Source organism: Diadema antillarum, unplaced genomic scaffold (genome assembly GCF_040938485.1).
Source record: "Diadema antillarum isolate AM-2024a unplaced genomic scaffold, OU_Dant_1.0 seq00001366_RagTag, whole genome shotgun sequence".
Classification (NCBI taxonomy): domain Eukaryota; kingdom Metazoa; phylum Echinodermata; class Echinoidea; order Diadematoida; family Diadematidae; genus Diadema; species Diadema antillarum.
The window spans coordinates 416,022-440,113 of NW_027272128.1; the positions used below are offsets into that span (position 1 = coordinate 416,022).

The following is a 24,092-nucleotide window of genomic DNA, read 5'->3' on the forward strand; positions in this document are numbered from 1 at the left end:
GGATCCGAGCTGGAGGCAGCCATTTTTTCGTTTGTTTCGCTGGCAATCGATATCGCGATATCAACCTTTGCATATAAGCATTGCGTGCAATTCAAAGGAGCCGCGTGCATAGATGATCGGCCATTTACCATAGGATAAAACGCAAGTGCAGTGGGACTAAAATAAGCAACGCCCACGTGACTCATTTCAGCGCTTCCTATTGGCTACATTCTTGAACCCATTTTATAATGTATTCTAGTTCATGTACAAATGTTCTCGGTAGATAAGTTTTCCCTTCCCTTTCACCCACTGCCCTTCTACTCACATAACTTTCCCTTGATTGACACAGTGGGGAAAGTTTTTGAGGATGCAAAGAATAGCCTCTGTTAAGCAGGTATTATGTGAAACCTGAATACTTTAGGCAAATATCCTGAAGGTCTAGACACTGGCTGTGGCAGTTATGGATTATACATAAAATGATTTCATACAGTACTGTCATTATCTTTCATGTCTTGTTATCTGATATTGACACCTCCACCAAGGAGGTACTGTTTTTACTGCTATTTGTCTCTTAGCAATGTAAGTCAAAAAAGTTGAATGAAATTATCAAGATAAGTCCCTTGTAGTGAAAGGGACAGGTGATTAGTTTGCGTTGGCGATCTACATCATGATGTAGGCTTTTCTTTTTTTGAAGGATGCATGCACGGTTCTCTGGCCTAGTGACCCTGTAGCCACAGCACAGGCTTGCGCTCCTTGGTGCTTTCTATCATTTTCTGTCGATACCCATTACCGGTATGATGCACTAGCTTACAGCAGAAAGTGGCACTAGGATTTGTCGGATAGCGGCAAGGCACAGACCACGCCCCTTCGTGCCAGGAAGACAGAACTAGATGAAAGAACATTCGCAACCAATTCGTCTAAATCTGATGACTAGCAACTGAGGTACCCAGAGTAATACTGCATATTTTGGCAGGTTACACAACATTCACACAAGACAAATGATAACATATAATGCACATACATAGGAGAAATTGGTAGATTCTGATGTCATGTGTGTGCTTTGTTGTTGTTGATGATTTTTTTTTTTTTTTGGGGGGGTAGGGTGAGGGGTTAAATTACTGAAAGGTACATAGAGAGCTAAAATAATCATATGCTCACAATTATTTGAACAGACTTGGCTGTATACCAGCACTGTGGTGCTATCTCATACTTGTCCTTGATTGCAAAGTACCACTAAGAACCATCAATTTGGAGAAATTGAAATGTGCAAGAGAGTCCCAACTCCTACACCCATTCCTACTTAAAGTAGTCTTACCATCTCATTTGTGACTACGCACTGATTAGGCCATGATTAACAAAGGCATTCTGAGGTGGCAGTGTGATTTACGTGTGATGCAGAAACCTGAATCTCAAGCAGGTGCACCAATACCAATGAAGATGACACTGTGAAAGAATACCAAAGGTTAAGCTCCTTTTTGGGTTCTAGTCAAGCAAACTATGAGCCCCGCTGTGTGATAAAGTACAAAGTGTAACCAGATAATCACATCATGTATTCAGCAGAGAGGAAAATACACTTAACTCTCTGAGGGCCATCATTTCCAGAATGCTATACAAATCATGCATATAAAAGACTGTCCTTGGCAGTAAGTGAGTTAAATCAAACATTATAATGTGCAAAGTGTTATCCCACTGTATTCCCAATAGCAAGTTACCACTTCAAATGAGTGAGCCCTACAAAATGTCTCAAATTTGCTGAGTTCCATCTGAAACAGTGAATTAAGGCTTGCCTGCAAATATTTTCCAAAATATTTGGAAATAATGGGTCAATGGTGAACTAAAACACTTGCTGAGTCACAAGCTTCTGACAGAGTGTCTCAGCCTCACACTATCACTGTTTTTTAGCCTGGTGGTGGACTTGATTAGCACCTCGCTGCTTCCTGGAGTAAGTCACAGTCTTGCGGGAAGGGGACTTCTTGCATCAGGGCTCCTTACATCGGCTTAAATCTGGACACAAATTCCACAAGGGTCCTCACTGGGCGACCTGTGGATGAGGAAAAACACACAAGATCAACAGACTTGAGGCAAGGCCAAAGAATACTGAGTATCATAACTCACAAGATCATAAGATTTATCTCTGCTTTGCTCACATCACAGTTTGAAAACCTTCACCTAACTCTAAACTATTGTCAGTCTGCATTTATCTCTTGAACTGCTCTCAGCCTGTTTTCCTAATTTCTCCACAAATTTCTCCACCCAGTCTCATAGGAAAGGGAAATATTTAGCACCAGATATTCATGTGTCTGTTTCCAATAGTGGGGGAACTATGGCATAGTGGATAAGACTCCTGACTTTTAATCGGAGGTCCTGAGTTCGGAGGTCCTGAGTTCAAAGCACATGCGGTGCGGCAAGATGTTTTTACCCACCCTGTCCTTCTCTACCCAGGTGTATAAATTGATACATAGCAATGCTCGGGTAATAATGAAGGCAGGACCCTCTGGTCTGGCAGAGCAGTGGTAACACTGAAGAGGCTACTCTGGATGGAAAAAAAAAACATATTATTATTGTTGTTAAATGATATATAACCCTGCTTTGGTCGTCATGATCCTGATTGACTAATTGCCAAAGTGATTGACAGATTGCCTTCCTTCAACATAAATAAGCATTGACTTAAAGGACAAGTTCACCTTCATAAACATAAGGATTGAGAGAATGTAGCAATATTAGTAGAACACATCATTGAAAGTTTGAGGAAAATCGGACAATCCGTTCAAAAGTTATGAATTTTTGAAGTTTTCGTGCAGTAACCGCTGGATGAGAAGACTACTGCAGTGTGTGAAAAACTTAGATGTCACATGCGTACAACAATATAAGGAAAATATAAAGAGAATTTCACAAAATTTCATCTTATGAAAAAAGTACACATTCCCCCGACTCGTTACCGACAAATGTTATGGGTAATATTATTCCCCCTGCCTTTAGAAAGAGGCAAGTCAAGTGCTCTTTTATTATGCGAAAAAAGTGAAAATATGTTGAATTTTCTTTATATTTTCTTTATACTGTTGTACGCATATGACTCACAAGCTGTAGTAGTCTCCTCAGCCAGCGGTTCCAACACAAAAATTTTAAAAATTCATAACTTTTGCATCGATTGTCCAATTTTCCTCAAACTTTCTCTGATGTGTTCTACTAATTTTGTTGCATTCTCTCAATCCTTATGTTTATGAAGGTGAACTTGTCCTTTAATCAGTGTATCGTAGTAGCCATGATAAAAATCAACGGGCATACATGCTCTGGCAGAATTCGAACCTATGACCTCCTGATCACAGGACAGGCATCTTATTCACCAGACCACCGAGCTTCTGCTTGACAGCTGGTGCTGGTTCTAATCCTTATAATATGGAGTGGGAAGTGCAAATAATTCCTTCAAATTAATTAAATTCTTGTGTCGAGTTGTTTCTATTGCAACTGATTGACAAATTTCCCTACATCAGCAAAAATAAGGAACAGGTCATCATAAGTTTGAATCCCTAGTATGTATGCCCTGGACTTTTTACAATAGCTACTACTGAACACTGATTAATTCAGTGCTAATCTATGTCAATGTAGGGCAATTTTGTAAATGAGCTGCAACAGCTGTAAGTTGCCTGATAGATTGAAAGGAAATATACAGCATATATTGTAGATGTCTTTGTTTTTGCTACATTCACTGGAATTTGAGCTGAAATTTGATACCTGCCATCCAAACTCTACTGACCACTCCAATAGAGTGCTAGCCGCCACTCTAAAGCACTCACAACTGAGTGATGAATTTTAATTCCCCTCATTGAAAAAAAAAAAAAAAAAAAAAAATTGATGACTATCAAAAACTTGGGATTCTCTCACTCACCTGTCATTCCCTTGCCTAGATAAGGAATCTCATCCTTATTCTCCATGACTCCAGCAATGTCCAGGTGAGCCCAGCTATGATCACCCACAAACTGCTTCAGGAATGCCGCTGCTGTGCATGCCCCTCCTTGCCTGAAGACATGACAGAGACGAAACCCATGAAATAAAATGGCCTCCAGCAATCTTATGTGATTCATATCTGTAAGAGGACTTATTCTATAAATCACAGTTTCAACCCAAACCACAGCTCAACATTAACCAATACACTCAGATGAGGTTCAGAGTTGCACAGCATTGTCAACACAATGTTTATATGAACAGTATAGTAGTTCTTATTCAATTGATGTAACATGAACAGTTCAGCTAAACTGCTGGTAATATTGTTGCACAAACTTGTATCTTCACAGCACGAAAGCAATATTCCTCCAACACTTCTCAGTGTAATTGGTGAAGGTATAGAGTAAATATATCTGTATAATCTACATGAAACAAGACAATGAACACAAAAATTCTAGGATGTCCTGCACAGCACTACGTGGCCAAAATCCCTACCAGATACAGACCACACAGTGAGCAGATGCAAAATGATTGTGAACTGTACTATGAAGCACTTAAAACATTAATTTCACTCCTTGTTCAAGATTACTTTTACGAATACAAGGAAACCATAAAGGGAACAATTGAGCGGAAAAGGACAACACTTTTGCTCATATGATTTCAATCAAAATCTGGTACCTCATTTTGTAAAAATTTGAAACTTTCATTATCATGTAAGTAGCTTTCTTGTCACTGTCTGATTTACACAAACTTATTACAGTTTCATCAGTTTAATCTTACTTTATCCCTCACAGTCAATTTGAATGCAGAATAACATTTTTCTTTGACTGATATGATCAGGTCAGAAAGGCACTGAATAAAAACTTCACAGATGTTATCTCCATCTCATCAACTGAATCATAACAAATGTTTGTCACCTGAAAAGCCAGTAGTCATCACTGTTCTTTAATGAATTAGCAACACAGAAAAATTCTCCATAAATTTTGCCGGGTAAATTACCTTATACTACATGGAAAGCTATCGGGCACTGACTTTAAAGAACCATCATAATCATAAAAATAAACTATGCTAGGAATCACTTCACGATTTGAAACTATCAATCTGTACATGGTAAACCTACCCCTCCAAAATTATTAAATAGAACTGCAACATGCAAATTAATCACAATACATTGGTATATATGACAAAGAGATTTAATGACATAAGACTTTGGTATCATACGCATCACCATTATTGAGACATACATAGCATATACCCTTCATTGTAGATATATCAAAACATTTGTAAACCAGAGAAGCACTCTGAGAGCACACACCTCCACCAAGCAGCTCATTTCTACCCACTTGTTCTTCCATAGAGATCAGTGATTTCTACCACTAACCATACGTATGCATGCTGAAAATTGCCTGATTTCCCAATATAGAAGCCTTTTGTTATGTCATCAATGCCAGCTGCACGGCACGCCTCGCCCTGGACCAGAAACTAGAGCATGTACTCTAGTGCGCGTATGACACCTAAAAAATATGCAGCTTGAACTCCCAAGTTCATAACTGACCCTACCAGCCAAAATCAAAATGAAAATCCTTCATGAAATACATAAAAATTCTTGGCTCACTATCAAAATTTAATCATCTGTTACTTGTGTCATTCTCAACCTTCCCTGTAAGTTTCATACAAATCCATTCCGAACTTTTTTAGTTATTTTGCTCATGGACAAACAAACAAACCACCAGTAATGAAAACATAACCTCCTCCCTTGGCAGAGGTAATAATACATAAATTCACTCCAGTCAGAGCAATGTTAATTTTCCTACCTGCTGTGCTTGCCAATGTTGTTCACATCTGCTAAATGGCAGTCGGTGACTTGCTTGACATAGTGTTCAAAGAGAGGCATTCTCCACACACGGTCTCCCGTTGACATACTGGCCTGGGGAGAACAGAAGAACAATTTACCTTGCAGCAGCTGTAGGCAGTCCATCAAGTACATTCCTGTTGCTGATGTACAGACATTTCAAGGGCAGTCTATCTGTAAGAGGTTGTGCTGTCAGACGGTATCTCAAAACAGCACTAAGATTTTCACCTTATCTAATGAGCAAATGGAAATATGATCCACAACACTATCTAGTGAAAGCATGTGAATCTTAAACCTTGAAGTATTAATCCCTTCTAACAGCTCCTTGGAACTATCCCAAGATGGAACCTGAGCATGAAACTTTACTAACATTGTCTGTTTTGTTTCTTTGATATCATTAAATCAATCAACGCTGACTTGAAATCCCCAGATTTTTGCTTAAATCAGCCTACTCTCTTCTCACTCACCTGCTGGAGAACATTCCATACATTCTGAGAGTTGGTAAAGGCTCCCGCGGCACCCGAACCCAAGGCAACATCAATAGCTCCTGGAAAATGAACAAATGGCATTCACCCGTCAAGTCTTGGGAAATTTTGCTGAAGAAATTATTATCACTGAATTGGCAACTCTGGATTTTAATGCATATCTCATACTGGATAAAGATGACTTGGAAGTGGTTAACTCAATTTTATCTGCATGAAATCAGAAAGTGGCTTTTTTTTATGTTGATTGTAAAGAGAAACAAGAACTTTAATCTTCTTGAAATGTATTGCCAATTCAAGAATCACTTCTAAATGTAGTGATTGAAAGGCTATTGAAAATTCTGCTACAGAAACAAACAATAACATATGAACAACAACTAGGGTTGATATGAAAGAGAATATCAACTCTACCTTACAAAACCCAAAATGTGAATAGGAAAAATCATAATAAACAGATACAGCACCAAACCACAGAAACATTGCTTCTAGGGTGTGATGGGAAAGAGCAATATGGCAGTCACGTCTCATATCCAATAATGCTGCATGTTTCCCATGTAATATACTACTTTACTTGTATATCAAAACTAATGACTTCAAATAATGGCCAGTTCTAAACATCCAGTGGCCTGCATGAGTCTCGCTAGTCAAGGCAACACTAATTGCAGTCAGAGAAGTCTCCCCATTTCCACACGAGGGTAAAAACTTAATCGCAATGCTAAATTACAATTACGCTACTGTAAATGCACACATTTTTGCAGTGCATTAATTTTCATGCATTTCGCACTACTTTTGGCTAGCGTGAATTCTTAGACTAGCAAACATATCTTCACAATTTTCTCTGCACATTTTGAAAGGGTTGACAATCGTGCAGTGAGAATTCAAGAACCAGCAAATATGTTTTTGAGCCACTCTTGTGCGAAAAATTAATTGTGCGAAAATATGGATGTTTACAGCACATGAATTACTGTCTGTACAGAGGACCAAGGAAGGCTTTGCAGATTCTGCAGTTTTGTATTTCAGACTGAGGACAGGATGTGTGGCCTCTTTCCAGGTGACCATTAATCACTCTTTAGCAGACCTTGCAATGCTACATGAGCGGTTAATTCGAATTTCTCTTTGCTAATATGCCAACTTCACCAGAGTAATCATCCCTGTTTGCAACAGGGTGCCCATTTGCAACGGGGACAGTTTCATTCATTGATAGAATAGCTAAGGAGCGTCAAGTGTGCTTAGTCCCACTTTAGGACAAAAGTGGGAGATACTTGCAAGTGTTATGGGAAGTGAGAGTACTCTCAAACCTGATAGGGCATTTTCATCATTGAATGAAATGACACACACACACACACACACACACACACACACACACACACACACACACACACAAACTTGATTTGGAAGTCATTCAACACAAGACAGTTTCTTTCCGTCATTTGAGAAAACCGTCAAAGGAAAATACCTCTGAACCATCATTTGAATTGCACAAGTCAAATTTTAATACCATCTGTGAATCTAGTTTGCGTACACATGGCCAAAATGTGATATTAGAATGATGATCAGGTGTGAGTTTCTTCACTTTGTCTCCCTGTACAAATGAAATTTGTCAAGATCGCAACTGCTGATCTGTAAATTAACAAACATGTCAAAAAAAGGAACCACTTGGACTTGAACCTGTCATCTATTGCTTTCCGGGCAGCGACACTACAGGTTGTCCCTGGTTGCCGGCAGTGACACGATAAACATGGAACAAATACCCAATTTATAGAGGGAGACAAATTGAAGAAACTCACACCTGAACCTTCATTCCTTTGAATAATATCTTCCTGTCATAGAATGACGATTCTAGTGAATTCAAAAGGTACACTCTCCACTTGTGTGAAAATGGCCTCCATTCCAATGGAATAGATGGGCGTCCTTGTGAGCAGTCGAGTGCATACAGCTGGCTACAATTACTCCATCCACAGGTGATAAATGTCTGGAAGTAACAAATACTCACCGGTCAGAGTGGCTACATCCACCACCACAGTGGGTTTGAAGCTGGTGGTAGCGTAGCACAGGGCGTCGGCCAGTAGTAACCTCCCCTCAGCATCTGTGTTGTCAACCTATGAAAAATCAAACCGTATAAGAGGTAACGGGATATATGTGGTGTACACCACTACCAGTTTGAACACCAATGATTCCGCAAGAGATTGTTCAAAACCTATGTGTTGTCTACAATCACTGTTTAACTGATTGGTGATAGCTCTATTTTTTGTTGTTTTTTTAATGTATAATTTCATGGTTATGGCAAGAATATTCGTTACAGAAAAAAAACTAGATATATCGCTACGGCTACTGATATGCCTCCGCCATAATGCATGGTTCTCCTAATAGGTCTATAGTACAATGTCTTGACAATGTGTGATGACAGTTTCACACAATTGGCAAAATATTAAAATGACAGGTTTGACACAAATGTGCTGAATGTTCACTTTTTCTAGAACTAGGTTCAATTGGATGAATGATTAAAATGTCAGAGTGCAGGTATTTGGGGAACTGATGATTTTTACTTGACTTTTGACCCTTTTATAAGTCTATGCATTGAGTAATTTTCAAGGTATTGAGAAAAAGCATAATTTCAGTATCAAATGGGAAAATAGCATTATCTAAACCTGGCCTTTGACCTTTGACCTCACAGTTCCAAAGAGAATCACTGTTAGGTTGAACATGCATAAATATGTAAGTTTCATGATGATACCTTGAGTTACTTTCGAGATATGGAGGAAAAAGTGCAATTTAGCACTTTCACTTGACCTTTTACCTTTTGACCTTTGACCTTTTGGCAAGAAACTTCCCCAAAAATATATATTGGGTAATACATGCCATACATCAAGTTTGAAAAAAAAAAACCCTTCAGGCATATTGCATTTTAAGGAAAGTAGTGATATTTTGAGGAGTTGACCTTGACCTTTGACCCCCTGACCTTTGACCCATGACCCCAACTTCCCTAGATAATCACTGCCCACCGGTACAAGCATATATACTAAGTTCCGTGAAGATACCTTGAACCATTTGCGAGATATGGAGAAAAACATGAAATTTCAATTTTTTTTTCACAAAATAACCTGTGACCTTTGACCTTGTGACCTTAAAATCCACACAAAGTATCATCCCCCAAGGATATACCCTCATACCAAGTTTGATGTAAAACCACCACACGGTTCTTGAGATATCGACAAAAACAAAACGGGACGGACGGACGTACGGACGTACGGACGGACGGACGGACGGACGGACGGACGGACGGACGGACGGACGACCCGAAAACATAATGCCTCCGGCCACTTCGTTGCGGAGGCATAAAAATGATTGCAAATTTAATTCTTTGCATTGTCATCTCATTTACATACCTTGTTAAAATTTTGTTAAAAATTTGAATTGACTTTGAATGAAACTGAATTATTATCCAGTACTTGAATACAACATTCCTTGAGAGTTGTCCTTTATACTTTGTAGGTGGGAGCATATTTTGGCAGATGTCAAGCAACTTCTAATTCATCCTTTTTTGTCCCTGCCGAACGAGTTCGAGCAGGGGACTATGAAACGGGCTCCGTACGTGTGTGTGTCCGTGTGTCCGTCCGTCCGTCCGTGTGTCCGTCCGTCCGTCCGTCCGTGTGTCCGTGTGTGCGTCCGTGTGTGATCAAAATCTTCAATTTGCTACTTCTCTGTCATTTATGAGCCAATTTTGATTCTGTTTGCTTTATATGATAGCACTACATGGGAGCTTTGAAACTTCTACACAGAATTTCAGTCGTGACCTTTGACCTTGACCTTTGACCTATATTATACATTTTGCTACAAAATGCTACTCCTTCGCCATTTCTAACCCGATTTCGATTCCGTTTGCTTTATATGATGGCACTAGGTGAGGGCTTCAAAACTTCTACACAGAATTTTGACCTTTGCCTTCTTTGACCTTTGACCTTGATTTTTGACCTATATTGTACATTTTGCTACAAAATGCTACTCCTTTGCCATTTCTAACCCGATTTCGATTCCGTTTGCTTTATGTGATGGCACTAGGTGAGGGCTTCAAAACTTCTAGACAGAATTTTGACCTTTGCCTTCTTTGACCTTTGACCTTGATTTTTGACCTGTATTGTACATTGGCTACAAAATGCTACTCCTTCGCCATTTCTAACCCAATTTCGATTCCGTTTGCTTTATGTGATGGCACTAGGTGAGGGCTTCAAAACTTTACACAGAATTTTGACCTTTGACTTCTTTGACCTTTGACCTTGATTTTTGACCTGTATTGTACATTGGCTATAAAATGCTACTCCTTCGCCATTTCTAACCCGATTTCGATTCCGTTTGCTTTATGTGATGGCACTAGGTGAGGGCTTCAAAACTTTTACACAGAATTTTCACCTTTGACTTCTTTGACCTTTGACCTTGATTTTTTACCTATATTGCACATTTTGCTACAAAATGCTACTTCCGGCGGGGACATATATTACGCACCGCGTAATTTCTACTTTTCCTTGTTTTTTCTCCATCTTTTTTTTTCTCTTTGGTAAAGGATCAGAGACCCAACAGTTACCAGTATACGTCCTCACAGAAATGCATTGGATCAACTGATGTTACACAAGTAGTGCGGAGTTCTATGATCCTGATCTCCATGATGTCACTTGTGACAATACAATAAAAATTTCTTGGAAAAAGAGGAGGAAGGTAAAATACAACAAACAAGCAATCATTCACACAAGCAAAATATTCATCTGTTCTTCTTTGACACACTATCCCACATTGAACTGCCCATTCAATAACCCACCCTGCATACAAAGCATCTCTAGGAAGCAAATGCATCAGCATTAAACATACTGCATCAACTTTAACAAGGTTGAAAGAGGCTTAAAGCCTGGGAACACTATTCATTATTTCAAACTCATGGAAAATGTTCATTACATTCAAACCTCTTGCACTTTCTATGAAATGTGCATGTGTGTCCATTTTATTCACTGATTTCACATCTGCGGCAAGGCTGGCACAATGCTTATCATCCGCAGCAATGCAATGAAATTCACATCATGGCTATTCTCCTGCCAATACAATCACGCAGAAACATTCCTCAGCAAAAGCCAATGTTCAAAGTATGTGCTAACCTGTATTGTCTTTCCATTCATAGCTGTTAGGACGTCCCCAGGTTTGACGGCCGAGCCGCTGGGCATGTTCTCACACAGCGGGATCAGTCCCACCACGTTGACGGGGAGTTCCAGGGTTGCTATGGCAAACATGGCTGCTGTCACATTGGCCGCTCCGCCCATGTCGCCCCGCATCATGTCCATGTTGGCTGATGGCTTGATGGAGATACCACCACTGGAGGAAAAGGGAGGAGACATTATTAATTCAAAGCCTTCCACCACTCGCCCTGCCATCAGACAAGGGGGAGGTGGTGATTCACATTACAATCCTGATTCTTGGTCCATTCGAGGAGAACTTGGGTGTAGGAACAAAAGATTCTACAGCTTCAGTAATGCTACCACTACAAAAAGATTTGGGAGGGTAAAGTGAAGATTCCAGCTCTGTGCAAGACATGGGATATTGGTGAACTCATTTGCTGGCACATACAAGTATCCGCACTCAAGCTATTAATGGCAAAATCTGAACTGTTGGAGAAGTTTACTCTTCAAATGTATCTTTGCTGAAATGTGGTTATTATGGCAGCAGCTCTTCTGACATACCCTCACACTCCACTCTGTCTCTGATTGCAAAGTTACAAACACATACAACCACACTCACATTCACAAACACTTACAGCATTCTGAGAGATTGTTAAAGTTTTTAAACATCTCATCATTATTCCATCTCAGTGGGTGTTGAAGGAGATAAAGCTGTAATGCGAATAGTTCAAGGTATATACTATGTAGACCTGTGCAAACACTCTCACCTGTCAAATGTAACTCCCTTGCCAACCAGTACCAGGGGGTCCAGAATCGGGGGTGCTCCGTTGTACCTCACCTCCAGGAAGATGGGTGCCTCCTCCGACCCCTTGGCCACACCCAAAAATGCACCCATCTTCATGTCTGCTGCCCACTTTCTGGAACTATGGTACAATGTGACAATGACAAAAGTTTGAGCAATATAGCATGGCGGTCCTATGTGGTTTTCGGCTCACATATTTTATTGTTGATTCACCAATTTGCGGATTTATGATATTAAGACTACAAAGTACAGTGTGCTTCATGTAGTTGACTGCAAAATGTACAAGGAGTCCTATCAATCCTCTAAAGACCACAAACCTAAAATCCTACTGACATTGTGTGTAAACATGTGGCCCATGGGACAGAAAGACTTCACTATCAGTATGTATTTGCTACAGACACCATGCAGACAGATGTCGACTGTATATTTGCTGTTAGAAATAAACTTCTACCAACTAAATGTGGCATTCTTTACATCAAAAAAGCATTTCTCTTTAATGACTTCTCTTTATACACATATTTTCTAAGTTTCCTTCTATAACAACATCATAAACAGTGAATCTATGTTACAACTTTTATGTGGTTACTCTTTTCTCACACCAAGCTCAAAGTCTGCTTTGTTGTCAGTGATTTTGAGAATACATTTGGCAGTCCCTCCATCCTCCTCCCCCCCCCCCCCCCCCACACACACAAAAGATGACATGCAATATGAACTCAATATTGTTCCCTCATCAAACGTACTGGGCCTTGATTGTCAGCTGCAATTCTGTGTGCTGTCTCTTGTTGTGCGCGATCTCCGAGAAGGTCGTCGGGGTCAGCTTGTTCGCTGGCATCTCCATCAAGGTGCGAGCAAAGTTTTGAGCGCTGGCAAGAACTTCTCCCCTCTTCCACTGATTTTGGCAATCCGAACTGCGAACAATATATAAATAATAATTGTTTATGAGTGCAAAGGACAGGGTGACATGATCCATTCAATGAGGATCAATAATTTCATCTTTTACCAAATGAAATATTCTGTTAATGGCACAAAATAAAAACAAAATTAACAATTTACTTTATATGCTAATGACCCACTCTGGCCACCAAAAGATAGAAGATTTCTAAATTTGGTCTCCCAAGATCAAATTCTACATCATTGTGGCCCCCACCAACCGAGCCACTGCTAATGTTGAGCCCTGCACAGCACACAGAACATATACACATTGCACATGGTCAGCATTTCAAGGGATCGTATAGTCTTGGTAGAGACCTAACCTCGAGTTTCTAACACTTTTGGGTGAGATGATGAGAAACCATTATAAAATATGAAAGAGCATGTAGTTTCAAGAGGAATTCAAAGTTAATTTGATGAAAATTGGTTTTGAAATGGCCGAGATACCCAAAACAGAGAAAGCCTAGTAAACGATGGGACCCACCTTTTATTAAGATCGCTTTGTTTTACTTTGTTTTTGGATGTCTCAGCCATTCCAAAACCGATTTTCATCAAACAATTTTTGAATTCCTCTTAGAGTGATATGCTCTGTAGTATTTCATAAGTGGATTCTTGGTATCTGGCAAAAAAGTTTAAAGCCCAATCCTCATCTCCACCAATATTATACCATCCCTTCAAGTGGATGTATGAAATTTGACTTACATTACATATTTCATATGTACTGAATGTCCAATACATATTTAGATTTACATATCGTCGCTGGGGCAACAAGACCTCGTGTCTACAAAATGTCAAATGTTCAGGAGAGCCAAAAAACATGGCGGCCAAAGGACTATATCGAATAGGACAGCCGTTCCTTTGGCGTCCCATGGTGGCTTTATTTTAGGGGTAAGATAACTACAATTTGGACAGGACATCACTTAACCGATTATTTGACCATAAATGCAAAAAAGTAATTTTCACCAAAATTGCAGATACAAGGTCTTGTCACCCCAGCGACGATATATCATATTGGTCTTACATCATTACATACTGTATCATATACCACTAATCAATGACACACAACCATCTTGACCAAGATGTACTGCATATTGTCCGAAGGGGAGAAAGTTAAATAAGAATCTTCTCTTGATCTTCAATTAAACCATTTTGTCCTTAAGGATAGATACAAACCACATGAACTGCCATATTGACTGAATGCAGACATGCACAGATGTTCACTTTATGACCAATTAAACACAGATTTTTCAACAATACATATCCTTGTATATACAAAATGTCAAATGTTCAAGGCAGCAAAAAAACATGCTAGCCAAAGAACTATATCAAATGGGAGAGCCTTTCATTTGACACACTGTGATGTCTTCATTTTTTTTTTTTTTTTTTTTTTTTTTTTGGGGGGGGGGGGGGGGGGGGTAAGAAAGCTAGGATTTGGACAGGATATCACTTAACTGATTATCTGACCATTAATCCAAGAAAGTCATTTTAACCACAATTAGAGATACAAGGTCTTGTCACCCATGAGACAATATTCACTTGAATCATTCATCACTCTAAAGTTTTAACACACTGACTTTCTAAAAGTGCATGATTGAACAGAAAACCACAAAGAACATGTCTCAATCAATTTTAGTCATGATAGATCACTTTAATCTAGTCCTATCACAATGACATTAACTGAAATTGATTCAACATTTATCAATTCAACAACAAATGTGTTTGGGAGAGAAAGGTTCAGAATGAGAGTTAGGGTGAAATGCAGCGATATGCAAAGGGGACTTAATTTTCTGTAATACCTGTTTGCTTGGTTCAGAGGTAAAACTTTGAGCTTGGGTTTCCTGCTGGCTTCGGCCTTCAGGTCGTCATATTCAAAGAGGGAGAGAAGACATCCCTCAGCGGCAGCTGCAATTCATACAATCAACGAACTGAAGTAATTTGGATTTAATGGAATTGAGGTGAAACTATTAAAGTGAAGAGTAGAAATAGTACTTTCTTATTGCATACTGTAATAAAATGGTACCGAGATCTGCCAGGTACTAGAAAGAGGACAGTAAGACCGCAATTACTGTAACTTTCGCTACAGTTTGAACTTTAACATTTGTTGATGCTGTCGCTCAGTCTATTTTCATTATTGCCACGAGGATAATGACATGGGGACTGCTTGTAGCTGCTCATATCTTAAAGGACAATTTTAAACCAACGATATTTTGATGAAAAAAAAACAAAGGCAGGCAATTTTCCATCACAACCATGACAATTTTTATCACAATCAGATGAAATATAAGGAAGTTACGTGATAAAGATGAGCATTTTTTTTTTTCTGCAAAACAATTCCTCGAGCAGGTGATATGAATATGCGCCAATGAGTGAACCATTGATGTCATCACCTCACAATTTCATATTAAACTTTCCTGATTTTATCTGATTTTGATCATATATTCACTGTTGGGCTTTTAAAACCCTGCCATGGAATTCTCCTTTAGTTTCTCATTCTCCTCTATCTCTTCCATTGTCACCATCATATGATATACAATCCACAACTGCTACTGTCAGTAATTCATAATTATGATCATAGCACTGGATTTATTATTAAATGTTTCTCTATAAAATGTCCATCTTCTTCACCTTCAGCATCATTGCACGGATCAACAGCTACAGTCTTGCAGCCCACTTCCCTCAGCTGCTTCACTCCCGTTGCCACGGCGGCACGTACATTCTCCCTGCCTTCGTCCAACACCTCCAGCTCATTGTGGCCGGCAGATTTCTTGCCCAGACCCACCACTGCTACACTGCTGAACTCCTGCATGTTCAATCATTTCCAGTGTCTCACTTATAACTGACCACACACGAATGCAATTTCCAAAATGCTGGGTTCCCACCACTATGCGATCCGCTACGCACACCACTATTGCCCATTCAGTAGTTTTTTTATTTTATTTATGTCTATCACAATTTGTGCCATCATTGAAACCATGGTCTGAATCACAGAGTAATCATACTGATCTTGAGGTCAGACATGGCAGTCACATTGATCATAGGAAAATTTTAAATGGATCAACAGTCTATGAGCAACACGATTGCAACAACTGACCTCAAGATCCGATAAGATCTGATAAGATCACTTACATTACTCCATGATTTCAATCATGGCACAAATTGTGATACAGACATAAAGAACAATTCCATGATTAGCTACTGATAGCCAATTATGGAGTGAGTACCGGATTGCATGACAGTGAGAACCCAGCATAACATACAAACCGAACTATTACACCATTCATTTGATCATCATAACCTGAATGGCATAATTTTTCTGGTACTGTATGCAACTTGCTATTCAAAGATTACAGAAAAAAAAGAAGCTAACATCAGAGACTCCAACCCCAAGCACCTTCTGATCTGGAGATTCTCCCGCCTGAAACTCCTAGCAAACGGGAGACCCAAGTTTATGTGTGCGAAGTTCCTAGGGTTATAGATGCTCTCTGGTGCTATCTAAGGCTTATTTTTGCAACATACGATAGCAATAAGTAAAAAATGCTTTCCAACGGGAGACACTGAGCCAGGGCGGGAGAAATTAAATCTCAAACGGGAGAACGGGAGATTTTGCAAAAATGGGTTTTCGGCGGGAGATCTCGTCGAAAACGGGAGAGTTGGAGTCTCTATAACATCATTCCTACTGTGACATTTACAGAAGACATTTGTTGACGGGCAGACAGTAAAAATTTGTGAGAGGATCATGAATGATGTGTGGCCTTGTGCTATGAATGTTCTGACCTTGAATAAAGAGAGACAACATCTTGGCATTTTTGTATGATATGGAATGGAAGTCTCAGCAATATTTTACTACGCTCCATTTTTTTTTTATTGATGGTTCAATGAATGAGAAAAATTGTCCAAGGCCATAAAAAGGAAACTACTTTAGTCAAAGAAACTTTGCTGCTGTACAAATACATTGTACAGTTCTTTGTCGCAGGTGGCTTCGATAATACACTGCAATCTCTGTGAGCTTGAATTTGAGTTTCCTGGTTACGTGTGAAGTGTAATCAGACATAAACCCAACTGCTTGATTGTCTTAATAGCTGGGAACGTCATGGCATAAAGAATGGAACATTGTCAGCTATTCAACTTGCAAGTTCAAAGTTTTTGAGTCTTGAACCCTTGGGGATAATTTTGACGGTTATGTTGTGCGTAATATATGTCCCCGCCGGAAATAGCATTTTGTAGCAAAATGTACAATATAGGTCAAAAATCAAGGTCAAAGGTCAAAGAAGTCAAAGGTCAAAATTCTGTGTAGAAGTTTTGAAGCGCTCACCTAGTGCCATCACATAAAGCAAACGGAATCGAAATCGGGTTAGAAATGGCAAAGGTAGCATTTTGTAGCAAAATGTACAAGAAAATGTAGGTCAGAAATTAAGGTCAAAGGTCAAAATTCTGTGTAGAAGTTTTGAAGCCCTCACCTAGTGCCATCACATAAAGCAAACAGAATCGAAATCGGGTAAGAAATGGTGAAGGAGTAGCATTTTGTAGCAAAATGTACAATAGAGGTAAAAAATCAAGGTCAAAGGTCAAAGAAGTCAAAGGTCAAAATTCTGTGTAGAAGTTTTGAAGCCCTCACCTAGTGCCATCACATAAAGCAAACAGAATCGAAATCGGGTTAGAAATGGCGAAGGAGTAGCATTTTGTAGCAAAATGTACAATATAGGTCAAAGGTCAAGGTCAAAGGTCACGACTGAAATTCTGTATAGAAGTTTCAAAGCTCCCATGTAGTGCTATAATATAAAGCAAACAGAATCAAAATTGGCTCATAAATGACAGAGAAGTAGCAAATTGAAGATTTTGATCACACACGGACGCACACACGGACGCACACACAGACGGACACACGGACGGACGGACGGACACACGGACACACACACGTACGGAGCCCGTTTCATAGTCCCCTGCTCGAATTCGTTCGGCGGGGACAATTACAGTGTACTGACTACCAAGAAGGTATATATTCATTTTCATATTCAATAGTCTCTTGGTCATTTACATAATAGTCCAAATTAAGGAACAGCAATGTCGGCAAATCCCTTATGACGCTCTAATTCTCACCTGGTCTATATCGTAGAACACTCTGCCTTTTCCTTTCTTCAAGTTTGGACAGAATCTGAAGAAGCAAGAGGGAAAAGTTGTACAAGTTGAACAAGGACATGATGCAGAAATCATTTCCAAGGAGACATCTCTGTAAATTGGCCACTTATGAAGGAATCTATAGGCTTCAATCAGATTTAATCAGAAATCAATCAGAAATTCTATCCTGATATCATGTTGCTTTTAACAAAAACATAAAAATCAGAGAAGTCAATCACTGACAAAAGTTTGGGGAAAAAAGGACAAATATTAAATTTATTAATTGTTAAAATTTAGAGAGTGCTGTAAGACACACAAAAAAAAGCAACTTTGTAAGGTCTAGGTGTTAAGCAGCTAAAAATTCACTTATTCTCTTATTTTCTTATTTTTTCCTACTTATCAGCTGAAGAGGACATACAATAACATGATATAACTCCAATTGCATACCAAGGACAGATCATCAGAAGAAAAATTTTCTCAGGTAAAAAAAGAAAAAAAATTAAGAAAATTTTGTGTACAGCTGAACGAAGAGCTACTTGACACCTAGATCACACAGAGTTGCCAATTTGATAACTGTACATACCTTGTAGTACACTGACATACTGTAAAAGTTGAAATTTTCGCGCATTTCGCGCAACCAGATGCTAGTGCGAAAATAAAAGCACGTGAATATTTTTCAGGGTTCGAAATTGGCGATGGTCCGCTGGCCATTGGCCACCCAAAATCACGTCGGACTAGCTAAAAATCATAAAATTCTGAAGTTACTAGTCCGTCTGGCTAGCCAAAATATCACTTCAGTGTCAAAATTGATTCTAAGTAGTCCGCCTGGCTAGTTAAAAAAAAAAGTTAAGTGCGACCCCTGTTTATCCATGCCATATGTTCCAGTAGCGGATGTCTTGATTCCGCGGAATTAAAAACATACGAAACTCTTCTTACCTAGCCAAGCGCAAAAAATTAGTCGCGAGAAAATATCCACTTTTACAGTATATATATACCTACTTGAGTAAAAAGCATGTGTACACAGATATTTGCCCTAGAAACATATGTCTAACAGTCACAAATCTGTTATCACTTTGTGAGACTACAAAATAAGATCCTGACAGTTTCCTTTTCTGCTTTGGTTGTTGTTGTTGTGATTGTTTTTCATTAGTATAAAAGGCATGCTGAGAGCGTAGACATTACATGTATACTGGTACATCAATATCAAAATGCTCTCCTTTTCATCTGCTCATTCATGAGGAATACAGACATGAAGTACCCTCTAAGTTTCAAAGAGAAAAGATTCTCTTCTTTATGCTTTCTTTCTTCTTTATCAACATCTTCTTCTTCCCTTCATCTGCACCTTTCTTTGTTACCTTTGTGCAAGATACAGGACTGAAGTTAAAAATGTGACATGACAGATTTTTTGCATCCTTTTTCACAAGGCAAGACAATGAATCTGCAGCATCTAGTCTTCTATTTTTTTAGTTTATCAAACTTATTTCATTCAATTTGTTTTTAAGACCTCCTTTATCATGTTTATCTATCTTTTTCTTCTTTTTTTTTTTTAAAACAGAACTAGTGGTTTGCTTTCAGTAGATGTTAACATAGTGGTAACCTGTAACATGGGCTAGGTCTATTGGCTCAAAAGAAATCTATATGTCACTTTCCTACCTTGTCACCTACCTAAAGGGTAGGTCTTATAGATTCAATTATGGATGGTAACGTCTTGTCCGGCAAAAGTTTTGGCCCACCGATTGCTGACTACCTTAGGCACTTACCTGGTGACCAAGTCATTCAGTTTCCCACTTGTCCTCTCATTTATTTTAGTTGCCTCAGGTGTGAAGACAGCGCCCTCTGTTGACTCATCTTCACGTTCATAGATGCCAACTACAACTCCAGTCTGCTGGAATAGGGAATGATATGCTCAGATCTTGGTCACTTGAGCATAAGATTGCCATGGATATTTTGCAAAAAGCTTCGTGAACTACAGCCTGTTCCATAAAGAGATTTTGCAGTTATTGTAAACTTGTTGCCAAAGCAGAAGCCATGAGACAGTTACCTACAATCAGCCTTGAGTCTGTTCAGCTGTTGCCTCAATGACTGAAATTAATGCAACAATGTAGAACAACAACAAACATTTGTGCAAAATGGGTCTTAGATCAATCAGTCTTTGGGTGCGTTTATCAACTCACTTTTAGCATAAAATGAAGGTTTTCAAACAACTTTCAGGGAGATTTTTACCAATTATGATAAATGCAAAGCTGTTTTCCTTATGGGGTTAGAAACACTTTCTGGAATGCTGTAAAAACTGCTATCTGAAATGCCTTTGAACCAGAAACAAATTTCGATGGTGATGACAAACTCTAAGTCATTTTGAAATGAGTTAATAGCTCAGACTTGCCCATGCCAACTACACGACCTCTGCCCCTTGGTTAGACAACACAGTGGAGCTGCCTTTATCTCAACTTGGGACAGAGATGATAAATGCAATAACTCAAGAAGAGCGATTAGAAAGGCCTTTACAAATGCGTTTTGATATTGGGTACTGAAACTTGTTTCATATGTGGGAAAGATGATAAACGCAACCTTTGTCTTTTAGACTGAGCACATCTGACCATCAATTTGTGGTGGAGAAATCTCTAAGGACCTATGGTGAAGTGTATTCGCATGGTTATTACAAGATTAAATTACCTCTTTTGCACCAGCAGTTTTGCACATTTATAGCACACCATTAGAGACATAGACTGCACTAGACACAGGCAAAATTAAAAAAGACTACAAAATTTACATGTTATGTTTCAACTTCTGTATTTGTTTGCAATGTAGTATGATGTGACAAGGATGGCATAATGAATATGGAATGGCTAGACTATATGATGGAAGATGGATAAAGAACAATACAAAGAAAAATCTACAGAGACTTTCACAAAATTTGATTTTTGAAAAAAGCAACCATTCCCCCCATTTGTCACTGACACAGAGTAAGTGTCCCGGTTTGCGGCTGCATTTAAGAGTTTTTTCCACTCTGAAACGAAAACTTGCAAATTGCTGAAGCTACAAACATTTATAACTATTTTCGTGTTGAATGGATTGCTTGCTTTTCCTCATTCCTTTCAAGCTTTAGTGGTGTGTACTACTTTTAATAATATTATTGCATTCTCTCAATTCACATGTATACGAAGGTGAACTAGTCCTTTAAGATCAAGACAGATCTATAGGTTTGTTGTTTCTTTTCTCTCTCACTCTTGAGTAAACATGACCCAGACTAAATACAACACATCTGCATAGAATCTGCTGTTTGCAAAGACTTTGACAGATGAGATGGCATGGCAGTAGTCGTGGTAGTCAGCAGTATTTTAGGGAGTCTAACTAGGCTTACAGTTACAAGTTACATGTTACAGCCACACAGGTACCAGGACCGTGTGGAAAGACAATGAGTAAAAGTTTAAAGAACTACCGAGCTTCCTGACACAACAATGTTTGTATTTCCTTTCTTTCTTCCTTTTTTTTAAGTCATTAAAAAGAAGGCAGTGTATACAACCACACGCATGTGTCTTTACCATCCAGCCACACACGAGTGTGGTTGTAGCCATGGCCCTAGTCGCTGGATACAGCCGCACTCGTGTGTAATGTACATAACCACAGACACGGAGAAGAAGCTGAACACCGTGCGTGCGTGTCAAGCACAAACACCACACAACCAGGTACCAGCTTGCTCGCAAAGCAATGAAAGTAACCTAATTTTCATACCTTCTTAATATTGTTTCTTAACCCGTTGAGGACGGTTTGATTTTGCTACAACACGCATTTTCCATAGACACCTGCCCGAGTATACTCGGGACTCGTCCTCAACGGGTTAATACAAATATACTGTTTTTTCACTCCGTTCTAGCTAAATTGTGTTTGCTTGATACGGTGAGTTTACAATTAATAGCAAAGTTACAACTGCTGCTAAATTGGGGGACTTCGGATTGACATCGCTAGACTGCTGGTGGTAGGATAGACCCTACATTGTGACTTCAGGTGCTAGCGATCGCTCAGCCCAGCTGCAGCCTACCCAGTGCAGTTGTGCCGTCGCCCGCCCCAGCAGGGAGCCGCACGCCGGCTGCCTGTGTACGCTAGGTGCACAATTTGCAAGTACCTGAACGAACGGAATGAAGGTGAAGTCTCAATAACGATGCAATGTATAATTATGAATAAAATGATCAATCACAAATCAAAGTGCAAAATCAATTGTAACTTTGCTACTGATTTTAAATTCATCTTATCAAATAAAGAAAATGAGAATAAAGTTTAAAATGAAAAAAAAAAAAGAAGTAAATTTGTCGGAATATTAGCACCTAGACTCTACTGTCCTAAATGAAATTAGAGGAGGTAGGTTCATCGCACATTGGCGTGTTGATGTGGCCACACACAGCGTGTTCCCCGCTATGCAAAAAAAGAAGCTTCTCGTGAGTTCTCCGTGTGTGTGGCACGTGGTTATGTACATTAGTCATTACACACGAGTATGGCTGTATCCAGGCACTCGGGTCATGGCTACAAGTACAACCACACTCGTGTGGCTGGATGGTAAAGACACACACTCGTGGTTGTACACTGCCAAATAAGAAACGCTAAACGCCCCTGCCAGTGCTTAATATCCGTAGTCCCATATATTCATTTTTGCGTATCGTTTCTTCATTGTTGCATCGAAAGTTTTCTATACAGCCTAACAGGCCTAGGTTAGCTAGAACTAAAAAGAAAATCCATCTAGACAGCTGGAGGATTTTTTTTTCCACACTTACGGCTCTCCTCCGAAGGGATTCCGTGAAGCTAGCTGTAGTCTCCGCGGAACATATCCCCAACGCGACTACTGTACCAGATACAGACCGATCTTTCTCTTTCTGGTTTCAGTCAATTTTCTAAATTAAAGACCTAATAAATACCCTCACTGTGTAAGTCCAACTCCAAGGTCCTTGAATCTACCGATCATTTGAAATACTTCTGTACAGTGACATATTTCCTATGTTTGACTTCATAAGTACAAGAAATTCGTATGAACCTACCTCCGTGCTACTTGAGGAAAAATACGAAGCCCCAAGCCGAGACAGAAACGGTAAACGACGTCGATGAATTTGGAACCACAAATGTCTCGTGGAGGCCGCCATCTTCATGGGAATACATGCAGTCCATCGTAGTGGGCGCGCGAGATTCTACCAGCAGCAGCAGCGGCCAGAAGGCTCTGCCAGCGGCCGGCAGAGCCTTCAGGGGCCACAGCGGCTGATCAGTTGAAAGTAGACCACGATTCTGAAGGAAGCACTGGTAATACGCCAAAAAAAAAAAAAAACAAACAAACAAACAAACAAACAAAAAAAAACAAAAAAAACTGAAACAAAAAACAAAAAACAAAAACAAAAACAAAACAAAAACAAAACAAAACACGCGGGGTTAAAAATAACACACGACGGAAAATATTTTATTGGGTTTTGGGGTATTAGCAATTCGGCATTGAATAACATTACTATGCTTGTGAGATATGAAATTTATGATTGTAAAATAAAAAGAATAATACCTCGTTTTGATTTATGTAAAGATAGTATAAGGGGAATATCATGATAAAGAAAAATTTATTGCAAGAAATAATCATAAGTTGCAAGTGTTTCAGAAAAAAAAAAATGGCGTCTGTTTAGACACCTGTTTTCTTGATATGTATTATAGTGGTCTGAGTCACGGTAATTTATTGGTCGTTTTTCAAAGTATTTTTTTGAAACATTATAATGTTATTTGAAATAATATGATGTATTATGTTTGATGAAGAATAATAAATATCCCAGTGGGGAAAAAACAAGCAAACAAACAAACAAACAAAC

General features: G+C 39.2%; 1 protein-coding gene across 1 annotated transcript; it reads right to left on the reverse strand.

Moving 5' to 3' along the window:
* Nucleotides 1-1,870: 1,870 nt before the first annotated feature.
* Nucleotides 1,871-23,402, reverse strand: LOC139708674 (cytosol aminopeptidase-like). Its single transcript, XM_071620609.1, has 13 exons — nt 23,289-23,402; nt 20,022-20,143; nt 18,244-18,298; nt 15,772-15,946; nt 14,943-15,048; nt 12,957-13,124; nt 12,182-12,337; nt 11,397-11,610; nt 8,249-8,354; nt 6,241-6,320; nt 5,736-5,848; nt 3,866-3,996; nt 1,871-2,020 (listed from the first exon to the last, which is right to left on the reverse strand). Exons 1-13 carry the CDS (start codon nt 23,394-23,396, stop codon nt 1,968-1,970), a joined length of 1,587 nt encoding a protein of 528 aa, XP_071476710.1. The 5' UTR covers nt 23,397-23,402; the 3' UTR covers nt 1,871-1,967.
* Nucleotides 23,403-24,092: the final 690 nt, after the last annotated feature.

What these genes read in the sequence shown, in the direction of transcription:
- LOC139708674 (XM_071620609.1), bottom strand. Translation starts at nt 23,396, where the DNA reads ATGAAGATGGCGGCCTCCACGAGACATTTGTGGTTCCAAATTCATCGA. An exon ending in CAGCTGACAATCAAGGCCCA is followed by an intron (nt 12,338 to 12,956) that starts GTACGTTTGATG and finishes ATTGTACCATAG; the next exon opens with TTCCAGAAAGTGGGCAGCAG. An exon ending in AAGGGAGTTACATTTGACAG is followed by an intron (nt 11,611 to 12,181) that starts GTGAGAGTGTTT and finishes CTTTTCCTCCAG; the next exon opens with TGGTGGTATCTCCATCAAGC.